Here is a 24018-nt window from a genome sequence, read left to right as displayed (position 1 = left end):
TGGTAATTAATCCAAAGCAGACAAAGGGCAAAGAAGTCACAGCAGTGCACAAGGTGGCACAGTGGTAGAGTTGCTGCCTTATAGTGACAGAGACCCGGGTTTGATCCTGACTGTGGGTGCTGTCTGTACGGAGTTTGTATGTTTACTGGGTTTTCTCCCACATCCCAAAGACGTGCAGGTATGTAGGTTAAATGGCTTCTGTAAAAATTGTCCCGAGTGTGTTGCATAGAACTAGCGTATGGGTGACCGCTAGTCGGCACAGACTCCGTAGGCCGAAGGGCCTGAGTCTAAACTAAACTAAAAAAGAATGAGACAGCAACTGCATACATTCTGCCCTCTTTCTAAAAAGGCATTGCGATTTTACGAATTGTTTTTAGGTTTTGCTCAGAATAGATCAGAAGTGATCGCTGGTCAGCGCGGACTCAGTGGGCCGAAGGGCCCGTTTCCATGCTGTATGTCTAAACTAAGCTAAGATCCCTGCTCTGTAAGAGTTGCTAAAGGGATATAAGAGTTGCTCTGAACAGATGGGCCTCATGTTTGATTGCTGGTTTGCACTAGGTTGCCAGACAACCAATAACAATCGTGCTTAATGTCATTAAGCCGAGGCAGCACAAGTTAGCGCGAGTTCCAACTCCTAATCTAATAGCGCACATACAAATGCATAGACGCAAAATAGCAGCATCATTTGTAGCAAAGGACCGCTGGTGCAGGGAGAACATTTCAAATTGTGCATTTCACTATTTACCCATCGTCTGAGATGGCATCTCAAGATACAAGAATACATTTTTGGTTGCAGCGCCAGACTTAATAAAACTTAAAGAAAGCAGAAGGCCAGGTAATATCTATGTGAAAGAGAAAACAGAAAGTTAATGTTTCAGATCCTTTCAAAAGAACTGGGAGAAAGAAAGAAAGCAATCTCGAGAGTCATACAGCATGAAAATAGGTCCAACTCATCCATGCCAACCAAGAAACCCCATCTCATCTAGTCCCATTTGCCTGGGTTCGATCCACATCGCTCTTCACCTTTCCTATCCTAATATTACAGTAGAGCTGACTGGATCTGATAAAGGGGACTATCAGGAAGGTACATCGCATTGCAACCAGACACTCAGAACGCTAACAATTCTAAAACAGACATTTTAGGCTTTCATCTTGGTGACGAGATGAAGAGATCCTCTAATTTTACCTGCAGAAGACACTTGATCCGTTCTCCTGGGGTCATGATCGCAGTGGTGAAGACTCCAGAGAGCATCCCAGCAGCAAACAGCTGTTGGTACCTGTACAAGACAATGCAAACAGAGAGAAGCAGTCAACCTGTCCCTGTTTGGGAAATTATAAACGGCAAATTTCCCGTGTGTTTATTGATAAAGGGAGTTGCTCTGATAACAACCTGTCCCTAAATACCACCAAGACCAAGGAGCTGATCATCAACTTCCGAAGGTCACACGATCTTTATCAACGGGGACAGTGTGGAGAGAGTGTCCAGCTTCAAGTTTCTGGGCACTCACATTTCGGAGGACCTAACATGGTCCAATAACACTGCTCCAATAAAAATGGCCTTTATTAAAATCTGACAATGTGCACTTTAACCACATGTGATTTTTTTCTATTACAAAACTCAAATTGTGGAGTGCAGAGGCAAATAGATAAATGATGATATTTGTCCCAAACATTATGGATGGCACTGTAAAACATTGAAGTCTGATGAAGTCCAATTAAAGATAGAGCAAAGACCTCAATGAGGTAGATGGGAGGTCAGAACCGCACTCTAGCTGATGAGAGGACCGTTCAGTTGCCTGATAACAGCTGGGAAGAAACTGTTCCTGAATTTGTAGATATGCGTTTTCAAATTTCTGATCCACTAGCCTCAATTTCCCTATGAATCTACCAGTGGTTAAGTTAATAGCTGATAACATCATTGGATATGTGATCAAAGGATAGCTGACAACATCCTTGATGTTGGCTTGGCTCCCTGTAATTCTTGGCTCCCCTACAGTTGAATGAAACCACTGACAGGTCACTGAGGGTGCAGGCTATGGGAGGGACAAGTCCGTGTAGATTCTCGCTCAGGCAGCAAGATAGAAACATAGAAAAGCGGTGCAGGAGGAGGCCATTTGGCCCTTCGAGCCAGCACCGCCATTCATTGTGATCATGGCTGATCATCTACAATCAGTAACCTGTGCCTGCCTTCTCCCCATATCCCTTGATTCCACTAGCCCCTAGAGCTCTATCTAACAAGATGTATCATGTGGGTGGGATTCAAGCATTCTTTTGAATTCAGCGCGGTTTGATCAGTGTTGGACTTTTCAAATCAAGAAAGCAAATTCTCAAGTACAGGTCCACCCCCAATTTTCCGGCAACTGGTGGTCCGACACTTCCTTTAATCTGGCCAAAATTACGAGAGCGCACTTGAAATCCCCCCCCGGACGTCCCCCTGAAAATGTGGTGCCTAGGCCTGGACTTCCGTGCCAATCAGCTGGTCAAATCTGCCCGCTGCAGCCAAAGCTCTGGAACTCCGGCCCAGCCAAAGCCATCAGATCCATTCCCATAGCCGACTTCCACGGCAGAATTTGCTGGCCAGCATTTTGGCTCCTGGGTGAACCGTTCGCGTATCTTTGGACTCCTGTCAGAGACAATGACCTCTGTTGGTCCGGCAAAAATGATAATCCACATAGGCTTGGTGCCAGAAAACCGGTGGTGGACCTGTATATCACTCTTGCGTAAAACATGACTAGATCCTGTGACCGTGAATGAATGCGTTTAACACAATGTCATTGTACACAGTAACTTGCAATAAAGTTCATTCCCAAACTAGTAACTCCTGCAAGAAATGAATACCTTGAAAAAGGGAATGTGAAGAGACGGCTTTAGAGCAGCAGATAGTGGGGGCCGGAGACAGGAGATTGGAGGTGAGGCGAGGAAAGGATGTTAAAACAGCGGCGGAAAAGAGACAAAGACAGAATAAAATGACTTGCTTCCATGGAATGTCAGAAATAATTGAAATATCCAAGTGGCTGCAAATCACCATTTAGGCACAGCAATGTTTTGTGTAGGAGGTTAGGATGGCGTGATTTGTACCACTGAGACCTTGCTTTGTTATCCGGCAGTTGTTAATTTGGGCCACAGTTGCCGTCAGTCCACTGTTGCTTAGCAATGCTTTGGAACGGCAAGCCTTGCAAGGAAAACATTGGCGTGTCACATGCGCAAAACATGACGAGCAAACGGACACTTATCCCTCACTGAACGCCCATTCGGAGTGAATCAGAATGTATGGGTCATTATGTGCACGTCCAGTCGAGGGAGTCTTCAACCATTCTCCTATTTTAAACGATCAAATAATTATCTGACCGCTTGCCTGTGACTGTCAAAGTCCAGGAACAGATAGAGTTCAACAAATCTGAGCAGACAATGCGGTTATGGGGGAGATTTACAGAAATTCAATCAAAACAGTTTTGATTTATTTCCTCTGGCATCCACCCATTTTTACAGTTGTTTATCATTTGAGAATATTTGATGTGTCACAACACCAAAGACATGAAGGCGACAAACCCCACTGTGTATTAAAGGTCCAGTCAGTTAGACTGACTTCATAAGCAAACATCCGGTATCCATTTCATTGAACGTTCTAAGACCTTGGAGCCGTGTCCTACAACACTGAAACCCACCAACAGACACTTGTCAACTCAGAATTCCCCTCAAAAGCAATGATTTTTGCTGAAGTACTTTCACAACCCATTGCTTGACCTATAACAACTGATCTAAATGTCCACTCTTGACATGAGAGGCCCTTTCAATGACAGGGGACTAAACCCTTTCCCACTTCTCCAGAAACTTAAACCTATGCTTAGCAGAACATGTAGCCACATAGCACAGGAACAGGCCCACCGGCCCACAATGTCCACACTGAACACGAAGCGAAGATAAACTGATCTCCTCTGCCTGCGTGCGATCCATATTCATCCATCTCTGCATTTCCATGTGTCTATCTAAAAGCTTCTTAAACGCCACTGTGCCATCTGCCTCCATCCCGACTCCTGGCAGCACTTTCCAGGCACTCAGCACCCTCAGTGTAATAAAACCTGCCCCACACATCTCCTTTAAATTTTGCCCCTCTCACCATCAAGCCTTGCCTTCTAGTATTTGACATGGTCCTCCAATAATAGCTCCCCACTAGAGATAATATCTTGCAGGGCCAGAGGCCAAGAGCGCAGGATCAAGGCAAAGGCAAATAATACAGGTTCAGGAACAGCTTCTTCCAAACAACCATCTGGGTATCGAATATTTCAAAAATTTCATTTATCCGTTTTGGTACGTATGTCAATTAAACACCGAACACTTGACTTTCGCTTGCATGATTTAAAGCATTTTTAAGTTTCCTTTAGAGTTTAGTTTTGCCCATTTCTGTTACATTAATGGTTAAGACAACATAACTTGGGCAGGTACACAGATAAGAAAGGTTAAGAGGGGCAATGTAAAAACAAGGAACTGCAGATGCTGATTTACACAAAAGGACACTAAGTGCTGGAGTAACTCAGCAGGTCAGGCATCACTGGAGAACATGGATAGGTGACGTTTCAGGTCTGAATAAGGGTCCCTACCCAAAATGTCACCTATCCGTAGTTCTCCAGTTTGCTGCCTGACCCGTTGAGTTACTCATGTACTTTGTGTCCTTTAGTGTTTCGAGGGATATGAGGCAAACACGGGCAGGAGTGACAGCGTAGATGGGCCATCTTGGTCGGCATGGGCAGGTTAGTCCAAGGGTCCATTTCCACGCTGTACTGTTAATTGCACAAATAGGATTAGTATTGACGGGCAATACGGTCAGCGTGGATGAGATGGAGGAAAGAACTGCAGATGCTGCTTTAAACTGAAGACAGACACAAAATGCTGGAGTAACTCAGCGGGACAGGCAGCATCTCAGGATAGAAGAAATGGGTGACATTCCGGGTCGAGACCCTTCTTCAGACTGAAAGGGCCTGTTTCTGTGCTATAAGATTCTGTGAAGGCAATTTAAAACAAAACGCGCCCTGCTCTGAAAGCATACTCACGTGAGGATGTCATTAGGATGCTTCTGCTGCAGTTTCTTGCCCAAGCCAAAGCCAAAGAAGCAGACAGCAAACATTGGCGCTACACCAATAATGGGGGCAGCCATTCCCTTGTATAACCCTTTCACACCCTAAAAGAAAACACGAGAGCACACAGTTCACACACTGCCGTAACTTCGTCTGAAGCTTAAGGTAATTGCGACTTTATTTCCAATTGAGGATCCACATAGTTGTCTACAGACATCTCTCACAAAGTCAACATGATTTTGGTCGCACTTTGATATCAGGATTCAAGACAGGTATTAATGACATAACTATTTTATCATGGAAACTGCGGCTACAAAGAGCTTGCTACAGCGATGTAACTGCAGGGCCTTGTGAGTTGCGTACATTGTGAAGTGAGCTCAGACATCTTTTGAGCACCACCTCACACGTAAAATTATATTCACCAACTTAGCACTAATTTCCAAATGTTTCAATTTTAGGCAAAGACTGAATGGGTCTCTTTTAACTGTAATAAAAATCAGGTTAAGATCATCAAGACCTGGTCAATATCCACCCAAACTCGAGCTCTCAATTTCCCCCATACAGGAATTTCAGTTGTAGATTTAGTTTAGAGATAGAGCACAGAAACAGGCCCTTTGGCTGGCCGAGTCCACGCCAACCATTGACCACCCGTTCATAATAGTCCTATGTTATCCCACTTTCTTATCCTTTCCCTACACATAAGGGGCCAATTTGTGTTTTTTACAGAGGCCAATTAACCTACAAACCTGCACATCTTTGGGATGTGAAAGGAAACCAAAGCACCCCGAAGAAACAGGGTGGACGTGGAAACTCCACACAGACAGCACCCAGGGCACAGTGAGGCAACAGCTGTACCAGCTATGCCGCTCTGCCGCCCAGTTTGTCACATACAATGGAGACACAAGGAACTGCAGATGCTGGAATTTTGAGCAAAACACAAAGTGTTGGCATAACTTAACGGGTCAGGCAGCATCTGTGGAAAGAATGGACGGGCAACGTTTCGGGTCAGGATCCTTGATTCCCTCCACTTTTTGCAGAGACCGCTCCCTCCACAGATCCTTCCCACATGAACCATGCCTGCCCCAGATATTTTCTTCTGCAACCGCAGGAGATGTTAACACCCGTCTCTATACATCCTCCCTCACATTCATCCAAGGACCCGAGTGGTCCTTCCAGGTGAGACAGAGGTTCACTTGCACCTCCTCTAACCTCATCCACAGCATTCAGTGTTTACAATGCGGGCTGCTTTACATTGGCAGCCAAGTATAGACTACGCGACCGGTTTGCAAAAATATGTGCTCAGTGTGTCAAGGCCTGCGGTACCTCCCGGTTTGGAACCACTTTAACTCCGCTTCCCATACCAACCTTTCTGTCCTGGGCCTCCTCCATTGCCAGTGAGATCTCACACAAACTGAAGAAACAGCATTTCATATTCCACTTGGGTAGCTCACAACCCTGCAGCATGAACATCACATTATCCAGTGTGAAGTGACTAGCCTGCTAAATGTCCCCATTTCCCCCCACACTGTGTGTTTTACCCTCTCTTCCTTGAGCCCCACCTGGATATGAAACCCATTTCCCCCTTTCACCCGTCGCTTTCCACCTACTTTTCCGGCCACTCCTCATCTCACACTTTTTGCCTTTTCATCTCTGGTCTTTGTCCAACCATCTATCAATCACCCCGCACACTCACTCACCGGCATTCACCTATCACTCCCACCCCCACCTCTCATCCAGCTTACTCCCCACTACTACAATCAGTCACCTATCCATGTTCTCCACAAATGCTGCCTGACCTGCTGAGTTACCAAAGCACTTTGTGCCTTTCCTTTAACTGTGAAACATTAACTGCCACCTTCCACAGGTGCTGCCTGACCTGCTGAGTGCTCCCAGGAACATCTAAACAAGTCATTAAAAAATATATAAACTAGTACCTGCAGTTCCTCATGTCTACTATTTGCATTACGCAGTCCAAATTGGTTATCCAGTGCCCTCCATAATGTTTGGGACAAAGACCTATCATTTATTTATTTGCCTCCACAATTTGAGATTTGTAATAGAAAAACAATCACATGTGGTTAAAGTGTATATTGTCAGATTTTAATAAAGGACATTTTCATACATTTTGGTTTCACTATGTAGAAAATACAGCAGTGTTTATACATAGTCCCCCCCATTTCAGGGCACCATAACGTTTGAGACACAGCAATGTCATGTAAATGAAAGTAGTCATGTTTAGTATTTTATTGCATATCCTTTGCATGCAGTGACTGCTTGAAGTCTGCAATTCATGGACATCACCATTTGCTGGGCGTCTTCTCTGGTGATGCTCTGCCAGGCCTGCATTGTAGCCATCTTTAGCTTATGCTTATTTTGGGGGCTAGTACCCTTCAGTTTTCTCTTCAGCAGATGAAAGGCATGCTCAATTGGGTTCAGATCGGGTGATTGACTTGGCCACTCAAGAATTGATCATTTTTTAGCTTTGAAAAACTCCTTTGTTGCTTTAGCAGTATGTTTGGGATCATTGTCTTTCTGTAGAATGAACCGCCGGCCAATGAGTTTTGAGGCATTGGTTTGAACTTGAGCAGATAGGATGTGTCTATACATTTCAGAATTCATTATGCTACTACCATCAGCAGTTGTATCATCAATGAAGATAAGTGAGCCAGTACTTTCTGCAGCCATACATGCCCAGGCCATAACACACCCACCACTGTGTTTCACAGATGAAGTGGTATGCTTTGGATCTTGGGCAGTTCCTTCTCTTCTCCATACTTTGCTTTTGCCATCGCTCTGATACACAAGTTAATCTTCATCGCATCTGTCCACAAGACTTTTTTCCAGAATTATGGTTGCTCTTTTAAGTACTTCTTGGCAAACTGCAACCTGGCCATCCTATTTTTGCAGCTAACCAGTGGTTTGCATCTTGCAGTGTAGCCTCTGTATTTTTATTCATGAAGTCTTCTATGGACAGTGGTCATTGACAAATCCACACCTGACTCCTGAAGAGTGTTTCTGATCTGTCAGACAGGTGCTTGGGGATTTTTCTTTATTATGGAGAGAATTCTTCTGTCATCAGCTGTGGAGGTCTTCCTTGGCCTGCCAGTCCCTTTGCGATTAGTAAGCTCACCAGTGCTCTCTTTCTCCTTAATGATGTTCCAAACAGTTGAGTTTGGCTGATGTCTCTAACAGTTTTATTCTTGTTTCACAGTCTCATAATGGCATCTTTGACTTTCATTGGCACAACTTTGGACCTCATGTTGATAAACAGCAATAAAAGTTTCCAAAGGTGATGGAAAGACTGGAGGAAAGACGAGGTGCTGAGAGCTCTCTTATACCTGCATTAAGGAAGCAATTAAACACACCTGAGCATTTACAAACACTTGTGAAGCCATGTCTCTAAACCATTATGGTGCCTTGAAATGGGGGGACTGTATAAACACCCCTATAATTTCTACATGGTGAAACCAAAATGTATAAAAATGGCCTTTATTAAAATCTGACAATGTGCACTTTAACCACAAGTGATTTTTTTTTCTTTTACAAATCTCAAATTGTGGAGTACAGAGGCAAATAAATAAATGATGGGTCTTTGTCCCAAACATTATGGAGGACACTGTAATATTATTTTGATCAAGAACTGGAGAATCACTTAAAAGTTACTTTAAAAATTGACAAGAAGAAGAGTTGTCTTGGATTTAAACATTACAGGCGGAAAAAAAAGCTGTTACCAGGTAGCCTCCCTGCAGCAATCAGGCATTGTTGTGGCTTGAGAACAGAATCTGTCAATTTTACTGTGGGAGGTCATTGAAATGGACAAGAAATCACTTCTGTTGACACTTGTACAGCTATACCCTGCACTGTAAAAAAAAGTATTGCCCTTAAAAAACACTTTATTTTTGAAAGTCACGTGGGTTAAAATAATTTGGATTACGCTAGTTTGAAATGTTCTAGCCCCAAACCTCCCCGTCCTCATTGACACAATTGCCTTTTCTACAACACCAGCTTTCTTAGGAACGTAACGATCGTGTAACAGCAGAACTACCTGTACGAGTCGATTGTTTGTATAACCTGATGTGAAAGACAGATAATTTGATACAAGGTAAATAGTAGCCTTGGAGTACACGAACTGTGGAAAAGTTTCAAGGGACAGCTTTAGTGAAAGGTATTTATAGTAATAATAATGGTTGGCTTCCACCCAAGACCAAGAGGATTCTGCACAGCGTGAATTGGGGTGCATAGTAACAGAAGAATCAGAGAGAACGGTTCTTGAGTTTGTCGTGATTGATTGATGAAAAGATCCTGATAGTTAATTGTATTATTGTCACGTGTACAGTGTATAGGTACAGCGAAATGCTTTTTTATTGTGTGCTATCCAGTCAGCGAAAAGACTACACATGATTACAATCAAGCCGTCCACAGTGCACAGATACAGGATAAAGGGTATAACGTCTAATGCAAGGTGAAGTCCAGTTAGGTCTGATTAAACATTGTCCGAGGGTCCCCAACGAGGTAGATGGTAGTTTAGGACCACTCTCTAGTTGGTGATCGGATGGTTCAGTTTCCTGATAACCAGCTGGAAGAAACTGTCCCTGAATCTGGAGGTGTGCAGTTTCAAACTTCTGTACCTCTTGTCTGATGGGAGAGGGGAGAAGAGGGAGTGATGGGGGTGAAACTGGTCCTTGATTATGCTGGTGGCCGTGACGTGGCAGCGTGGTGTAGATGGAGTCAATGGAAGGGAGGTTGCTTGGTACAGAAACTGCACGGAAATAGGCCCTTGGGCCCAGCAAGCAGGAGATGATGTTGAAAAGGTTTACAATAATCTTAGACACAAAATGCTAGAGTAACAGGCAACATCTCTGGAGAGAAGGAATGGGTGATGATTCGGCGATAGGAGTCTGAAACATCACCAATTCCTTCTCTCCAGAGATGCTTCCTGCCACCTCTGAGTTACTCCAGCATTTTGTGTCTATCTTAGGGGTAAACCAGCAATGCCTTTCTACACACTTCACAATAATATTATCTAGTTTAAAGGGCTTAGGTTATAAGGAGTTTAGTTTAGAGATATAGCATCGGCCCACCAAGTCCATATTGACCATCAATCACCCATTCACACTAGTTCCATATTATCCCACTTTCCTCATTCACTCCTTTCACACAAGGGGCAATTTTCAGAGAGCCAATTAACCTACAAACCAGCTCTTTGGGACGTGGGAGGCAACTAGAGCACCCGGAGGAATCCCACGGAGTCACAGGGAGAACGTGCAAACTCCATACAGACAGCACAAAGGTCAGGATCAAAACCGGGTCTGGAGCGCTGTGAGGCAGCAGCTCCCACTGTGCTGCCCAGTGGGTTGAAACCTCGAGCTACAAGTTCTAAGTGGCTGATGCTTCCTCCCAGCTTTTTCCACTGTTCAATGACAATCAAGACCGGCCAGCTTTTCCATCACTAATAGTCTTCCACCTTTTTCCTGTTTTCAAAATCCGTCCCCGGTCACATTTCTCGATAAAGCTGTTGCTAACTCTGTTCTTGAGCTCCAGGGATTCAGCAGATTGTGTCATTCCCTCTGACCGCTCACGGTTTAACCTCTCACCCATATTGCAGCCTGTTCACTTTGACTTGTGCATGGCAGGCAGCACTCTAGCTTTAATGAAAACAAAATCTTTGTAGTTCAGCACTTACTAATTAGAAAATAACCTCCGATGTAGATCAAGGCCTCTTCCCACGATCAGCAGGAAGCTCACCCTCCTCCTCCAACTTCCACCAACCCCACCGCAATTGGCACTGCTGCCAAGGGAGCAACTTTCCCCCCCCCCTCAGACCTTGGCACGAGATGCAAACGGAACAGAACTTTTGTGATGAATTACGGCTCTCCTAACCTTCAGCTTGGGATCAAGATTACTGGCTCTCAGCATCTCAAAGTTAAAGTGCAAGAATCAGCTCTGCAAGCACTCAGCGCTTGGATCTGCAGTTCAAAAGCTGGGAGAGCTGGCAATAAACACACTCAAAGAAGAATTGCACCGATTAGGACGCATTGTCAATGGGTAAAGAAACACTGTACAGGAGACTGTCATTTTAATTATTGTTTTTGGGGCACGGTCAACATCAGCAAAGCTGATTTTACTGTCCATCCTGTGCCTTGAGGGAATTAATTTCCAGCACTTTTGTTTTCAAAATTTCCATATTTAGTTTTTGTTTCCTATTATCAACAGTAATCAGTCAGAGTTCCACAGCATAGAAACAGGGCCTTTGGCCCATCACAGCCCTGCCGACCAGAATACGGGATCATACTAATTGATCTGGATCACATGCAGGCAGAGATTAGTTTAATTTGGCATTGTGGAGATTGTGGACCAGAAGAGCTGCTCCTTGGTTAAACGGTTCTATGCTTCATGCAATCCCACTTGCCTGCAATAATTCCACATCCCTCTAAACCCTGCTCATTCCCATACCTGCTCAGATGCTTCCTAAATGTTGTCACTGTTCCCACCACCTCCTCTGGCAGCTCATTCTACATACCAATTAGTTAGTGTGAAAAATTTAACTCACAGATCCCTTTTAAACCTCCTCCCTCTCACCTTACACCTATGCTCTCTCATTTAGACGCCATTACCATGGGAAACAGACGGTGGTTATCTGCCCTGTCTCTGCCCCTTTATTTACCTATATTTACCTATAAGCGTCTTTGAGTATATGAAAAGCGCTATATAAATAAAATGCATTATTATTATTATTATATCACAACACCTTCCAGCTCCTTTACTTCAGGGAGAACTGGCACAGCCTATCCATGTAAATAGGGCAGCATAGTGGCACAACTGGTAGAGCTGTTGCCTCACAGTGCCAGATACCTTGGTTCGATCCTGACCTCGAGTGCTATCTATATGACGTTTGCACGTTCTCGCTGTGACCGCATGGGCTTCCTCTGGGTGTTTCGGTTTCCTCTCACATCCCAAAGATATGCAAGTTTGTTGGTTAACTTGTCTTGAATTTAGATTACGCCAGTTAAATTCCACCTGTGATTCCCTTGCCCACTTTCCCAGTTGACCTGTATCACGTTGCAAGATGATCTTCAGTGTTCACCACTCCCGAAAACTTTGGCCATCTGCAAATTTATCAACCCAGCCACCTCCATTCTAATCCAAATCGTTAATACATGTGACAAACAACAGATAGGCACTAATCCCTATAGCACACCACTGGTCACAAGCCTCAAATCGGAACAACAAGCCACCACCAACTGCTTCCTCTACCATCAAGCCAGATTTGTATCCAATTTGCTAACTAACCCTCATCAATATCATGTCATAGACATACAGCATGCAATCAGGCCTCTTGGCCCAACCTGCCCATGCCGATCAATATGCCCCATCTACGCTAATCCCACCTCCCTGCCTTTGGCCCATATCTCTCTAAACGTCTCCTAACCACGTACTTGTCCAAATGTCTTTTAAATGTTATAGTACCTGCCTCAACTACCTCCTCTGGTGACTCGTTCCATCTGAACCCACCACCATCTGAATGCAAACGTTGCCCCTCAAGTTCCTATTAAATCTTTCCCCACTCACCTTAAACCTATGTCCTCTGCTCCTTAATTCCCCTACTCTGGGTAAAAGATCCTGTGCATTCACCCTATCTATTCCACTAATGATTTTATTCATCCCTATAAGATCGTCTCTCGGTCTCCTGTGTTCCAAGGAATTAAGTTCTAGACTGTCCGACGTCTCCCTATAGCTCATTCTTTTCGGAAGGAGATGAGGAGAAATTTCTTTAGTCAGAGGGTAGTGAATCTGTGGAATTCTTTGCCACAGAAGGCTGTGGAGGCCAAGTCAGTGGATATTTTTAAGGCAGAGATATTGATTCTTGATTAGTACAGGTGTCAGAAGTTATGGGGAGAAGGCAGGAGAATGGGGTTAGGAGGGAGAGACAGATCAGCCATGACTGAATGTCAGAGTAGACCTGATGGGACAAATGCCTAATTCTACTCCTATCCCTTATGACCTTATTCCATCGTCTTGGCGACATCCTCTTTAATCTCTGCACTCTTTCGACCTTATTGACATCCTTCATTTAGCAGGGTGACCAAAAATGAACACAATTCCTTCAAATGCGGCCTCACCAACATGTTGTACATAACATCCCGACTTCTCAAGAGTGTCTCCCTGAGCCATTCCTCTGCCCACGTCCAGCTGATCAAAATCCTGATGTCATTTTTGATAACCATCTCCACTAATTACGATACCACTCTTCAGTGTCATCCACAAACTTACTAATCATGCCCTGAACCTTCTCAACAAAGTCATTGATACAAACCACAAACAGGAATGGGCCCAGCTCTGATCTCTGAGACGCACAGGCCTGCAGACTGAAAAACAACCTTCCACCAACATACTTTGTTTCCTTCCATAAAGCCAATTCTCCATTCAGTCAGCTAACTCTCTAAACATCATTCTTATCTTCCACCATTTCAGACATGGGCTGGTGATGCCTAGATCCCAAACATGAATATGAAGAACTGCTTCTTTCTGTTCTATCCTACCATCCTCAATCTCTCAACCTCAGTAAAACTTGTTATAGTGCTAATGAAAAATGACCAACCCAGAGCATTAACTGCAATAGAAATGAACTGCGGATGCTGGTTCACACTAAAGACGGACACAAAACGCTGGAGGAACTCAGTGGGTTAGGCAGCATCTCTGAAGAAAATGTACAGGTGACTTTTTGGGTCGGGTCCCTTCTTCAGACAGTCCAACCAGAAAAGTTACCTCTCCATTTTCTCCAGGGATGCTGCCTGACCCGCTGAGTTAGTCCAACATTTTGTGTCTACCTTTGAGAGCATTAACAGCTCTTTCGTTCCCTGATGCCGCCTGACCTGACGGTTACTTCCAATGTTTTCTTTTTTTATTTGTGTATTCGTCTTTGCAAGAAACACAACACGTTACCTCTCCAACCAGGGTCTTGCGGAAACAGTCAAAGGTGCCTGCAAATTTGGGCGATTGGCCAGGGAATGGTTTCGGCTGCGTCTGTAATCGCACCTGAACAACAACGGCAATGAGAACTGAGAAAAGGATAAGCGGAAACAAGCAATCATAACTGCTAGCTTACAAAGAAGAACATCAAGTGCTGGAGTAACAGCGGCATCTCTGGAGAACATGAATCGCAGATGGTTCGTGTTAGGGCCCTACTTCAGGCTGACTTAAGTCGAAAGGCAATGAGTCTGAAAATGGATCCTGAGCCAAAACATCACCCATTCATATTCTCCAGATACGTTGTCTGACCCGCTGAGTTACTCCAGTACTTTGCATCGAAGGAATTTGACGGACACGGGGAGGAAGAGGATTATGTGGGTGACACGGGGGGGGGGGGTTGAGTGGGGGACACGGGAGGGGGGGTTGAGTGGGGGACACGGGGAGGGGGTACATGGGGATGGGGGGGACATGGGAAGTGGGGACATGGGGAGGAAGTGAGTGTGGGGAGAGGGGAAGGGGTTGAGGAATGCAGGCCAGGGAGACTGGGCTACAAGGGGAGGGGAGGAAGAGTAAAGTAGGGGACACCAGGAGGGAGAGGAGACTGGGGAGCACCGGGAGGGAGGGTGTGGGAGACATGGCTAAAGGAATGAGCTGAGTGGAGGACACAGGGAGAGTCGGGGGGGGGGGGGGAGTGGGAGCAGGGGAGTGTGGGGGGGAAGAGTATGGGGGAGGAAGAGTATGGGGGAGGAAGAGTGTGGGGGGGGGAAGAGTGTGGGGGGGGAAGAGTGTGGGGGGGAAGAGTGTGGGGGGAAGAGTTTAGAGGAAGAGTTTGGGGGGGAAGGGTTTGGGGGGAAGGGTTTGGGGGGAAGGGTTTGAGGGGAAGGGTTTGGGGGGAAGGGTTTGAGGGGGAAGAGTTTGGGGGGAAGAGTTTAGGGGAGAGTTTGGGGGGGATAGTTTGGGGGGAAGAGTTTGGGGGGAAGAGTTTGGGGGGAAGAGTTTGGGGGGAAGAGTTTGGGGGGAAGAGTTTGGGGGGAAGAGTTTGGGGGGAAGAGTTTGGGGGGAAAGAGTTTGGGGGGAAAGAGTTTGGGGGAAGAGTTTGGAGGAAGAGTTGGGGGAAGAGTTTGGGGGGGAAGTGTTTGGGGGGGAAGTGTTTGGGGGAAGAGTTTGGGGGGAAGAGTTTGGGGGAAGAGTTTGGGGGGAAGAGTTTGGGGGGAAGAGTTTGGGGGGAAGAGTTTGGGGGGAAGAGTTTGGGGGGAAGAGTTTGGGGGGAAGAGTTTGGGGGGAAGAGTTTGGGGGGAAGAGTTTGGGGGGAAGAGTTTGGGGGGAAGAGTTTGGGGGGAAGAGTTTGGGGGGAAGAGTTTGGGGGGAAGAGTTTGGGGGAAGAGTTTGGGGGAAGAGTTTGGGGGGAAGAGTTTGGGGGAAGAGTTTGGGGGAAGAGTTTGGGGGGAAGAGTGCGGGGGGAAGTGTTTGGGGGAAGAGTTTGGGGGGAAGAGTTTGGGGGAAGTGTTTGGGGGGGAAGAGTTTGGGGGGAAGAGTTGGGGGGGAAGAGTTTGGGGGGAGGTGTTTGGGGGAAGAGTTTGGGGGGAAGAGTGCGGGGGGAAGAGTGCGGGGGAAGAGTGCGGGGGGAAGAGTGCGGGGGGAGAGTGCGGGGGGGGGGAGAGTGCGGGGGGGAGAGTGCGGGGGGGGAAGAGTGCGGGGGGGAAGAGTGCGGGGGGGAGAGTGCGGGGGGGAAGAGTGCGGGGGGAAGAGTGCGGGGGGAAGAGTGCGGGGGGGAAGAGTGCGGGGGGGAAGAGTGCGGGGGGGGAAGAGTGCGGGGGGGGAAGAGTGCGGGGGGGAGAGTGCGGGGGGAAGAGTGCGGGGGAAGAGTGCGGGGGAAGAGTGCGGGGGAAGAGTGCGGGGGGGAAGAGTGCGGGGGGGAAGAGTGCGGGGGGGAAGAGTGCGGGGGGGAAGAGTGCGGGGGGGAAGAGTGCGGGGGGGAAGAGTGCGGGGGGGAAGAGTGCGGGGGGGAAGAGTGCGGGGGGGAAGAGTGCGGGGGGGAAGAGTGCGGGGGGGAAGAGTGCGGGGGGAAGAGTGCGGGGGGAAGAGTGCGGGGGGAAGAGTGCGGGGGGAAGAGTGCGGGAGGAAGAGTGCGGGGGGAAGAGTGCGGGGGGAAGAGTGCGGGGGGAAGAGTGCGGGGGGGGAAGAGTGCGGGGGGGGAAGAGTGCGGGGGACAAGAGTGTGGGGGGGTCAAGATTGTGGGCGGGAAGAGTGTGGGGGGGGAAGAGTGCAGGGGAAGAGTGCAGGAGGGGGAAGAGTGCGGGGGGGCAAGAGTGTGGGGGGGGGTCAAGAGTGTGGGGGGGAAGAGTGCGGGGGGAAGAGTGATGGGGGGAAGAGTGCGGGGGGGAAGAGTGCGGGGGGGGAAGAAGAGTTTGGGGGGAGAGGAAGAAGAGTGTGGGGGAGAGGAAGAGTTTGGGGGGAGCAAGGGTGTGGGGGAAGGGAGAGTGTGGGGGAGTAAGAATGTGGCGGGGGCAAGAGTGTGGGGGGCAAGAGTGTGGGGGACAAGAGTGTGGGTGATGAGTGTGGGGGGGGCAAGAGTGTGGGGGACAAGAGTGTGGGGGACAAGAGTGTGGGGGGGGCAAGATTGTGGGCGGGAAGAGTGTGGGGGGGAAGAGTGCAGGGGGAAGAGTGCAGGAGGGGGAAGAGTGCAGGAGGGGGAAGAGTGCAGGAGGGGGAAGAGTGCAGGGGAAGAGTGCGGAGTGTGAGGGAGGGGGAGTGTGAGGGAGGGGGTGGTGTGAGGGAGGGGGGAGTGTGAGGGAGGGGGGAGTGTGAGGGAGGGGGGAGTGTGAGGGAGGGGGGAGTGTGAGGGAGGGGGGAGTGTGAGGGAGGGGGGAGTGTGAGGGAGGGGGGAGTGTGAGGGAGGGGGGAGTGTGAGGGAGGGGGGAGTGTGAGGGAGGGGGGAGTGTGGGGGGGGGGAGTGTGGGGGGGGGGAGTGTGGGGGGGGGAGTTTGGGGGGAAGTGTTTGGGGGGAAGAGTGCGGGGGGAAGAGTGCGGGGGGGAAGAGTGCGGGGGGGAAGAGTGCGGGGGGAAGAGTGCGGGGGGGGAGAGTGCGGGGGGAAGAGTGCGGGGGGAAGAGTGCGGGGGGAGAGTGCGGGGGGGAGAGTGCGGGGGGGAGAGTGCGGGGGGGGGAGAGGGCGGGGGGAAGAGTGCAGGGGGGAAGAGTGCGGGGGGGGAAGAGTGCGGGGGGGAGAGTGCGGGGGGGAGAGTGCGGGGGGGAGAGTGCGGGGGGGAGAGTGCGGGGGGGAGAGTGCGGGGGGGAGAGTGCTGGGGGGAGAGTGCGGGGGAAGAGTGCGGGGGGAAGAGTGCGGGGGGGAAGAGTGCGGGGGAAGAGTGCGGGGGAAGAGTGCGGGGAGGGAAGAGTGCGGGGGGGGGAAGAAGGGTGCGGGGGGAGAGGAAGAAGAGTTTGGGGGAGAGGAACAGTTTGGGGGGAGAGGAAGAGTTTGGGGGGGAAGAAGAAGAGTTTGGGGGGGAGGAAGGGTGTGGGGGAGGAAGAGTGTGGGGGAGTAAGAGTGTGGCGGGGGCAAGAGTGTTGGGGGGGCAAGAGTGTGGGGGGGGCAAGAGTGTTGGGGGACAAGAGTGTGGGGGGGGCAAGAGTGTGGGGGGGCAAGAGTGTGGGGGGGCAAGAGTGTGGGGGGGCAAGAGTGTGGGGGGGCAAGAGTGTGGGGGGGCAAGAGTGTGGAGGGGCAAGAGTGTGGGGGGGCAAGAGTGTGGGGGGGCAAGAGTGTGGGGGGGGCAAGAGTGTGGGGGGGCAAGAGTGTGGGGGGCAAGAGTGTGGGGGGGCAAGAGTGTGGGGGGGCAAGAGTGTGGGGGGGGAAGAGTGCGGGGGGGGAAGAGTGCAGGAGGGGAAGAGTGCAGGGGAAGAGTGCAGGGGAAGAGTGCGGAGTGTGAGGGAGGGGGAGTGTGAGGGAGGGGGTGGTGTGAGGGAGGGGGGAGTGTGAGGGAGGGGGGAGTGTGAGGGAGGGGGGAGTGTGAGGGAGGGGGGAGTGTGAGGGAGGGGGGAGTGTGAGGGAGGGGGGAGTGTGGGGGGGGGGGGAGTTTGGGGGGGGAGTGTGAGGGGGGACTGTGTGTGGGTGTGGGGGGTGTGTGTGTGTGGGGTGGGGAGTGTGTGTGGGGGGAGTGTGTGTGGGGGGAGTGTGTGTGGGGGGAGTGTGTGTGGGTGTGTGTGTGTGGGGGGGGCAATGTGAGGAGGGGGAGTGTGGTGGGGGGGAGTGTGAGGCAATGTCAGGGAGGGGGGAGTGTGAGGAAGGGGGTGTCTGGGGGTGAGTGTGGGGGGTATGAGGGAGGGGGGAGTGTGAGGGAGGGGGGAGTGTGAGGGAGGGGGAGTGTGATGGAGGGGGGAGTGTGAGGGGGGAGTGTGAGGGAGGGGGGAGTGTGAGGGAGGGGGGAGTGTGAGGGACGGGGGAGTGTGAGGGAGGGGGGAGTGTGAGGGAGGGGGGGTGTGAAGGAGGGGGGAGTGTGAGGGAGGGGGAATGAGGGATGGGGGAGTGTGAGGGATGGGGGAGTGTGAGGGACGGGGGAGTGTGAGGGAGGGGGGAGTGTGAAGGAGGGGGAGTGTGGGGGGGGGTTTGGGGGGGAGTGTGTGTGGGGGTGTGTGTGTGGGGGGAGGCAATGTGAGGAGGGGGAGTGTGGGGGGGGGGAGTGTGAGGTAATGTCAGGGAGGGGGGAGTGTGAGGGAGGGGGTGTCTGGGGGTGAGTGTGTGTGGGGGGGGTGTGAGGGGGGGGGATGTGAGGGGGGGGAGTTTGGGGGGGGGGAGTGTGAGGGGGGGACTGTGTGTGGGTGTGGGGGGTGTGTGTGTGTGTGTGTGTGGGGTGGGGAGTGTGTGTGGGGGTGTGTGTGTGTGGGGGGGGCAATGTGAGGAGGGGGAGTGTGGGGGGGGAGTGTGAGGTAATGTCATGGAGGGGGGAGTGTGAGGGAGGGGGTGTCTGGGGGTGAGTGTGGGGGGGGGTGTGAGGGAGGGGGGAGTGTGAGGGAGGGGGGAGTGTGAGGGAGGGGGGAGTGTGAGGGAGGGGGAGTGTGAAGGAGGGGGGAGTGTGAGGGAGGGGGGAGTGTGAGGGAGGGGGGAGTGTGAGGGACGGGGGGAGTGTGAGGGACGGGGGGAGTGTGAGGGAGGGGGGAGTGTGAGGGACGGGGGGAGTGTGAGGGAGGGGGGAGTTGGGGGGGGAGTGTGTGTGGGGGGAGTGTGTGTGGGGTGTGTGTGTGGGGGGAGGCAATGTGAGGAGGGGGAGTGTGGGGGGGGGGAGTGTGAGGTAATGTCAGGGAGGGGGAGTGTGAGGGAGGGGGTGTCTGGGGGTGAGTGTGGGGGGGGGGGGGGGTGTGAGGGAGGTGAATGTGTGGGGGGGGGTGGAATGTCCCCGCCAGCGGACTCACTTTGATGGTGTCTAGCGGGTGTCCGGCGATCACCAGGCACACGCCGCCGAAACCACCCGCGAAGAAGTTTTTGATGGGGTTGACGGCCTGCGGCCGGGGCCCGGGCTTGTTCTGTGCCGACATGGTGGGTGAGCGGGTTGACGGAGCCGACTCTGGCGCCTCGGGTGGCGGACACCTCTCGCTGCAACACCCGCCGCCACGTCAACCGGCGCCACGTCCCTCCTCCAAATACCTCCCCCGCCGCAGCCCCAGCCGCCCCTCCGCTCACTATTTCATATCTTAAAATCTTTCTCGTCATGGAGTCTTTCAGCTTGGAAACTGCCCCTTTGGACCAACATGCCCCATCTACTCGAGTCCCATCTGCATGCGCTTGGCCCAGGTCCCTCTCAACCTCTCCATGTACCTATCTATATGTTTAGTAAACGTTGAAATAGTCCCTGCCTCAACTACCTCCTCCAGCAGCTCCTTCCACACATCCCACCACCCTTTCAGTAAAAATGTTGCCCCTCGGTTCTCCCCCACCTTAACCCTACCTTAACACTTTGTCCTCAAGTTCCTGATTCCCCTACTCTGGACAAGAGAATCTGTGCGTTAAGGCAATCTATTCCTCATGATTTTGTACACCTCTATAAGATCACCCCTCACGCTCTTGCGCTCCAAGGGATATAGTCCTAGCCTGCTCAACTGCTCCCTATGGCAAAAGCCATCGAGTTCTGGCACCATCCTCGTAAATCTTTGCACCCTTTCCAACTTTACACTTTTTTTAAATTCACAACGTCCCCGTGAAACAAGCTTCCCTTGGTTGAAACCAATCATAATTCATTTTGATAAATTATGCCAATTTTGATCGACTTCAGGAAACAAAGCGGTACATATACCCTTGTATGTAATGATGGTGCCCAAGTGGAGATGGTTGGAAGTTTCAAATTCATAGAAGTAAATATCACCAGCAACGCCTTGGACCAGCAATGGCCAAGAAAGCACACCAATACCTCTCTTTCCCAAAAAGGTTTTGGAAGTTCGGCATGTCGCCAACAACTCACCAACTTCTACAGATGTGCCATAGAAAGCATTCTATTGTGATGCGTCAGCATAGTATGGAAACAGCTCCACCCAAGACCACAAGAAATTGCAGATAATTTTGGACGTAGTCCAGACCATCACGCAAACCAACCTCCCAACCATTAACTCCATTTACACCACAATGCCTCGGCAAGGCTACCAGCATATCAAGTCTCACCCTGGTCATTTCCCCTTCTCCACTCTCCCATCAGACAGGACGTACAGAAGTTTGAATATGTTTACTTCCAGATTAAGGGACAGTTTCTTCCCAGCTGTTATCCAGCAACTGAACCATCCTATCACCAATCAGCAGTCCTGACCTTCCATCCACCTCATTTGGGACCTTCGAACTATCTTTAATCGGACTGAACTGGACTTCATCTTGCACTAAACATTATTCCCTTTATCTTGTATCTGTACACTGTGGACGGTTTGATTGTAATCATGCATCGTCTTTCCTCTAACTTGATTGCACACAAGATAAAAGCTTTTTGCTGTACCTTGGTACACGTGACAAGAAACTACACTAAAAGTAAACTAAATGTGACATAACAATTCCAAAATTGCATTATTGTCATAACAGTACGTTTTCAGTTTCTAACAAATTACATTAACAAGATATTTTTGTGCACTGTTTTTTTTTAAAATTGGAATTCCAAAGGAAAAACTTGAAAAAGTTTGTTTGAAATTTCTCTTCGGACAGGTGCAGCCTGATCTGGTGAGTCTATCCAGCATTTCCTGTTTTAATGCTAGATTTTTAGCATGTGCAGATTTTTAAGAGAGAGTTAGATAGAGCTCTTGGGGGCTAGTGGAATCAAAGGATATGGGGAAAAGGCAGGCACAGGTTACTGATTGTCGATGATCAGCCATGATCACAATGAATGGTGGTGCTGGCTCAAAGGGCCGAATGGCCTCCTGGACCTATTTTCTACGTTTCTATGTTTCTATGGGTGAGACAGCATCTCTGGAGAACATGGATAGTTTAGAATTGTCATATGTACCTGAAGAAGGGTTATGACCCATGTTCTCCAAGGATGCTGCCTGACCCGCTGAGTTTCTCCAGCTCTTTCTTCACCAATTGCTCTTCAGAACAACGTGTATGCTATGTTAACCTGAGACCAGCTGTGTGGTAGTTTAATATCTCAAGTATAGCACTCCTTCAGCCTCTTGCATTCAAGTGTTCTCGAGTAGGACACCATCGGAGAATCCTCTGTCTTTGTCAAAACATATCATAATAACTTCACTTTATTGTATTCAATCCTTGAATTTCCAGAATGACTACAATTTCCATGCTGCATTGCAGCCCAAATCTACACTGCGCAGAATCGGACAGCAAGCTCTCCCTTCTGAAAGACTATAACTCCCAGAGTGCTTGACGGCTCCAGGCATGCGCAGTGCGATTTTCCCAGCTCTTGGCAGTTGATGGAGGAGGACATGTTGGCACTACTTTATCTACTGCGCCGGTGTAAGATATTGCTAGTTTAGACGTGGTTCCTGAATCTCTTTCAATCTTTAACTTCGAAAATCCTTCCGATATAAATCGATGAGCCCCATGAAATAAAGTAATCGATTTTGAGAACAGTGAAAACGACGTGGTCGAGGGCGGAACTTTTTTTTCCGAGGCGCATAGACATGGTACCTTAGAAAGGGGTCTTGCGGTGGTGAGCTGCTCCAACCTGTCAGTGGGGAGGTTGAGCCTTTGCCTTTACATCAAATTGGTGTTTTTTGGCAATAAATAAACACTCATAAACCACTGGGACACTAAGAACAGCTATGGATGAAGAATATGACGTGATTGTCCTGGGGACTGGACTAAAGGTAAGCTTTGTGTCAATAATTAAAATTGGTATTAATATTTGACGGAGGTGGGTGGGGGAGATGCAGGGATGTATGGAGGATTGTAAATAGCCTGGGTACTGTGAGCAAGCAAATTGGTGCTAAGAATAGCACTAGAAAATCTGATGGGCTCAAGAAAAAACATAATTATAATTGTGGAGATTGCTTAAGGGAAAAAAATGTGACTAGATTACAATAGGATTCTCTTAATGCTTTAGCCATTCATAATCATATTACCAAGGTTGAGATTATTATAGTGACAAGGGTGGATGAAAATCTTTCAGGCCTGATGAATGAAAATACTTTGAGTAAAAAATTGAATGTGAAACGCAATATTATAGTGAATTTTGTTGCCTACAGTGGTAAATCATAAAAACATTTAAGAAATTCTATGTAGTTAATTTCATTTGATATTTTTATTTTGTATGTAAAGCTTAAACATACTGAATTATTATTCTATTTTTATACAGGATGAATCACTTTTTTTCATAATCTGTATATCAGTTTTAAAATTCATTATTTTTAACTTCACATTATTAGCATTTTTACTGTGCTATGCAAGCTTCTATTAAACTGGATTATCATATCATAAATCAACAAGACAGTAATATTTGTATTTGGTATTATAATTCAATGACAGCTGAGAAATAAACCCACAGAATAATTGTTTTGCTTTTGACTGATCAGTGACCAAAATATTCAGGAAAAATAAGTTTGTCAAGTCTTCTGTAATAAATTTGTTCACCATTTGCAGTTTTTTCCATATGCTTAAATTTTAAAGTCTTCATCCTTGTTTTATAATATCTCATGCTGCATTGGATTATTCATTTAGTTGGCATAAAATTCACTTTCTTGCCTGAGGCATTTCTGACATTTATTCGCCCAAACCGGATGGCCCTTGAGGTGATGATTATCTTAAGTATTTCTACTGTAGGTATTCTTGTTGTTTTGTAGTCAATTCCTGGATTTAGCCCCAGCGATAATGAAGGTTGGGTGATATATTCAGTGAGATTGAGGTGAAAATTGGAGGGAACTTGTAGGAGGCGAGACACAAAATGCTAAAGAAACTCAGTGGGTCAGGCAGCTTCTCTGGAGAACATGGATAGTTGATGTCTTCGGTTGGGACCCTTCCTCATACCAGGAGATAATGTTCCTATATGGGCGGCATGGTGGCGCAGCGGTAGAGTTGCTGCCTTACAGCGAATGCAGCGCTGGAGACTCAGGTTCGATCCTGACTACGGGCGCCGTCTGTACGGAGTTTGTACGTTCTCCCCGTGACCTGCGTGGGTTTTCTCCGAGATCTTCAGTTTCCTCCCACACTCCAAAGACGTACAGGTATGTAGGTTAATTGGCTGGGCAAATGTTTTAAAAAAATTGTCCCTAGTGGGTGTAGGATAGTGTTAGTGTGCGGGGATCGCTGGGCGGCGCGGACCCGGTGGGCTGTATCTCTAAATCTAAATCTAAAAAAATATAATTAATATCTATATACTTGCCTCCTTTCCACTTCTTCAGTGGAGGGAGTGGGTTGGCAGGTGCAGGTAGAGTAGCCTAGGTAAATAAATGCAGTGCATTTTGAAGATGATGTACACTGAAGCCACTGTGAGCCAGTGGTGGAGGGAATAAATGTATAGATTGATATAAATAAATGATTATGGCAAATCCAATAAACTGTTT

At 48.7% G+C, this 24018-nt stretch overlaps 2 protein-coding genes across 2 annotated transcripts in view; one reads left to right on the top strand and one right to left on the bottom strand.

Moving 5' to 3' along the window:
- The window catches only part of slc25a20 (solute carrier family 25 member 20), a 33343-nt gene extending 13721 nt beyond the window's left edge, over window positions 1–19622 (bottom strand). The window contains exons 1-4 of the mRNA XM_078414226.1: window positions 19447–19622; window positions 14016–14108; window positions 5049–5176; window positions 1187–1277 (exon numbers count right to left, since the gene is read on the bottom strand). Coding sequence (XP_078270352.1) covers window positions 1187–1277; window positions 5049–5176; window positions 14016–14108; window positions 19447–19569 — 435 coding nt within the window. The 5' untranslated portion in view covers window positions 19570–19622. The remainder of the gene's footprint in view (window positions 1–1186; window positions 1278–5048; window positions 5177–14015; window positions 14109–19446) is intronic.
- A 2310-nt stretch (window positions 19623–21932) lies between these two features.
- LOC144601795 (rab GDP dissociation inhibitor alpha) overlaps window positions 21933–24018 on the top strand; it is a 48826-nt gene continuing 46740 nt past the window's right edge. Inside the window, exon 1 of the mRNA XM_078414224.1 lies at window positions 21933–22326. Coding sequence (XP_078270350.1) covers window positions 22282–22326 — 45 coding nt within the window. The 5' untranslated portion in view covers window positions 21933–22281. The remainder of the gene's footprint in view (window positions 22327–24018) is intronic.

The sequence above is a fragment of the Rhinoraja longicauda genome, chromosome 17 (assembly GCF_053455715.1).
Source record: "Rhinoraja longicauda isolate Sanriku21f chromosome 17, sRhiLon1.1, whole genome shotgun sequence".
In the NCBI taxonomy this organism is placed as follows: domain Eukaryota; kingdom Metazoa; phylum Chordata; class Chondrichthyes; order Rajiformes; family Arhynchobatidae; genus Rhinoraja; species Rhinoraja longicauda.
Note: the sequence above shows the minus strand (reverse complement) of the source record. Positions and strands in the feature narration are given on the sequence as shown.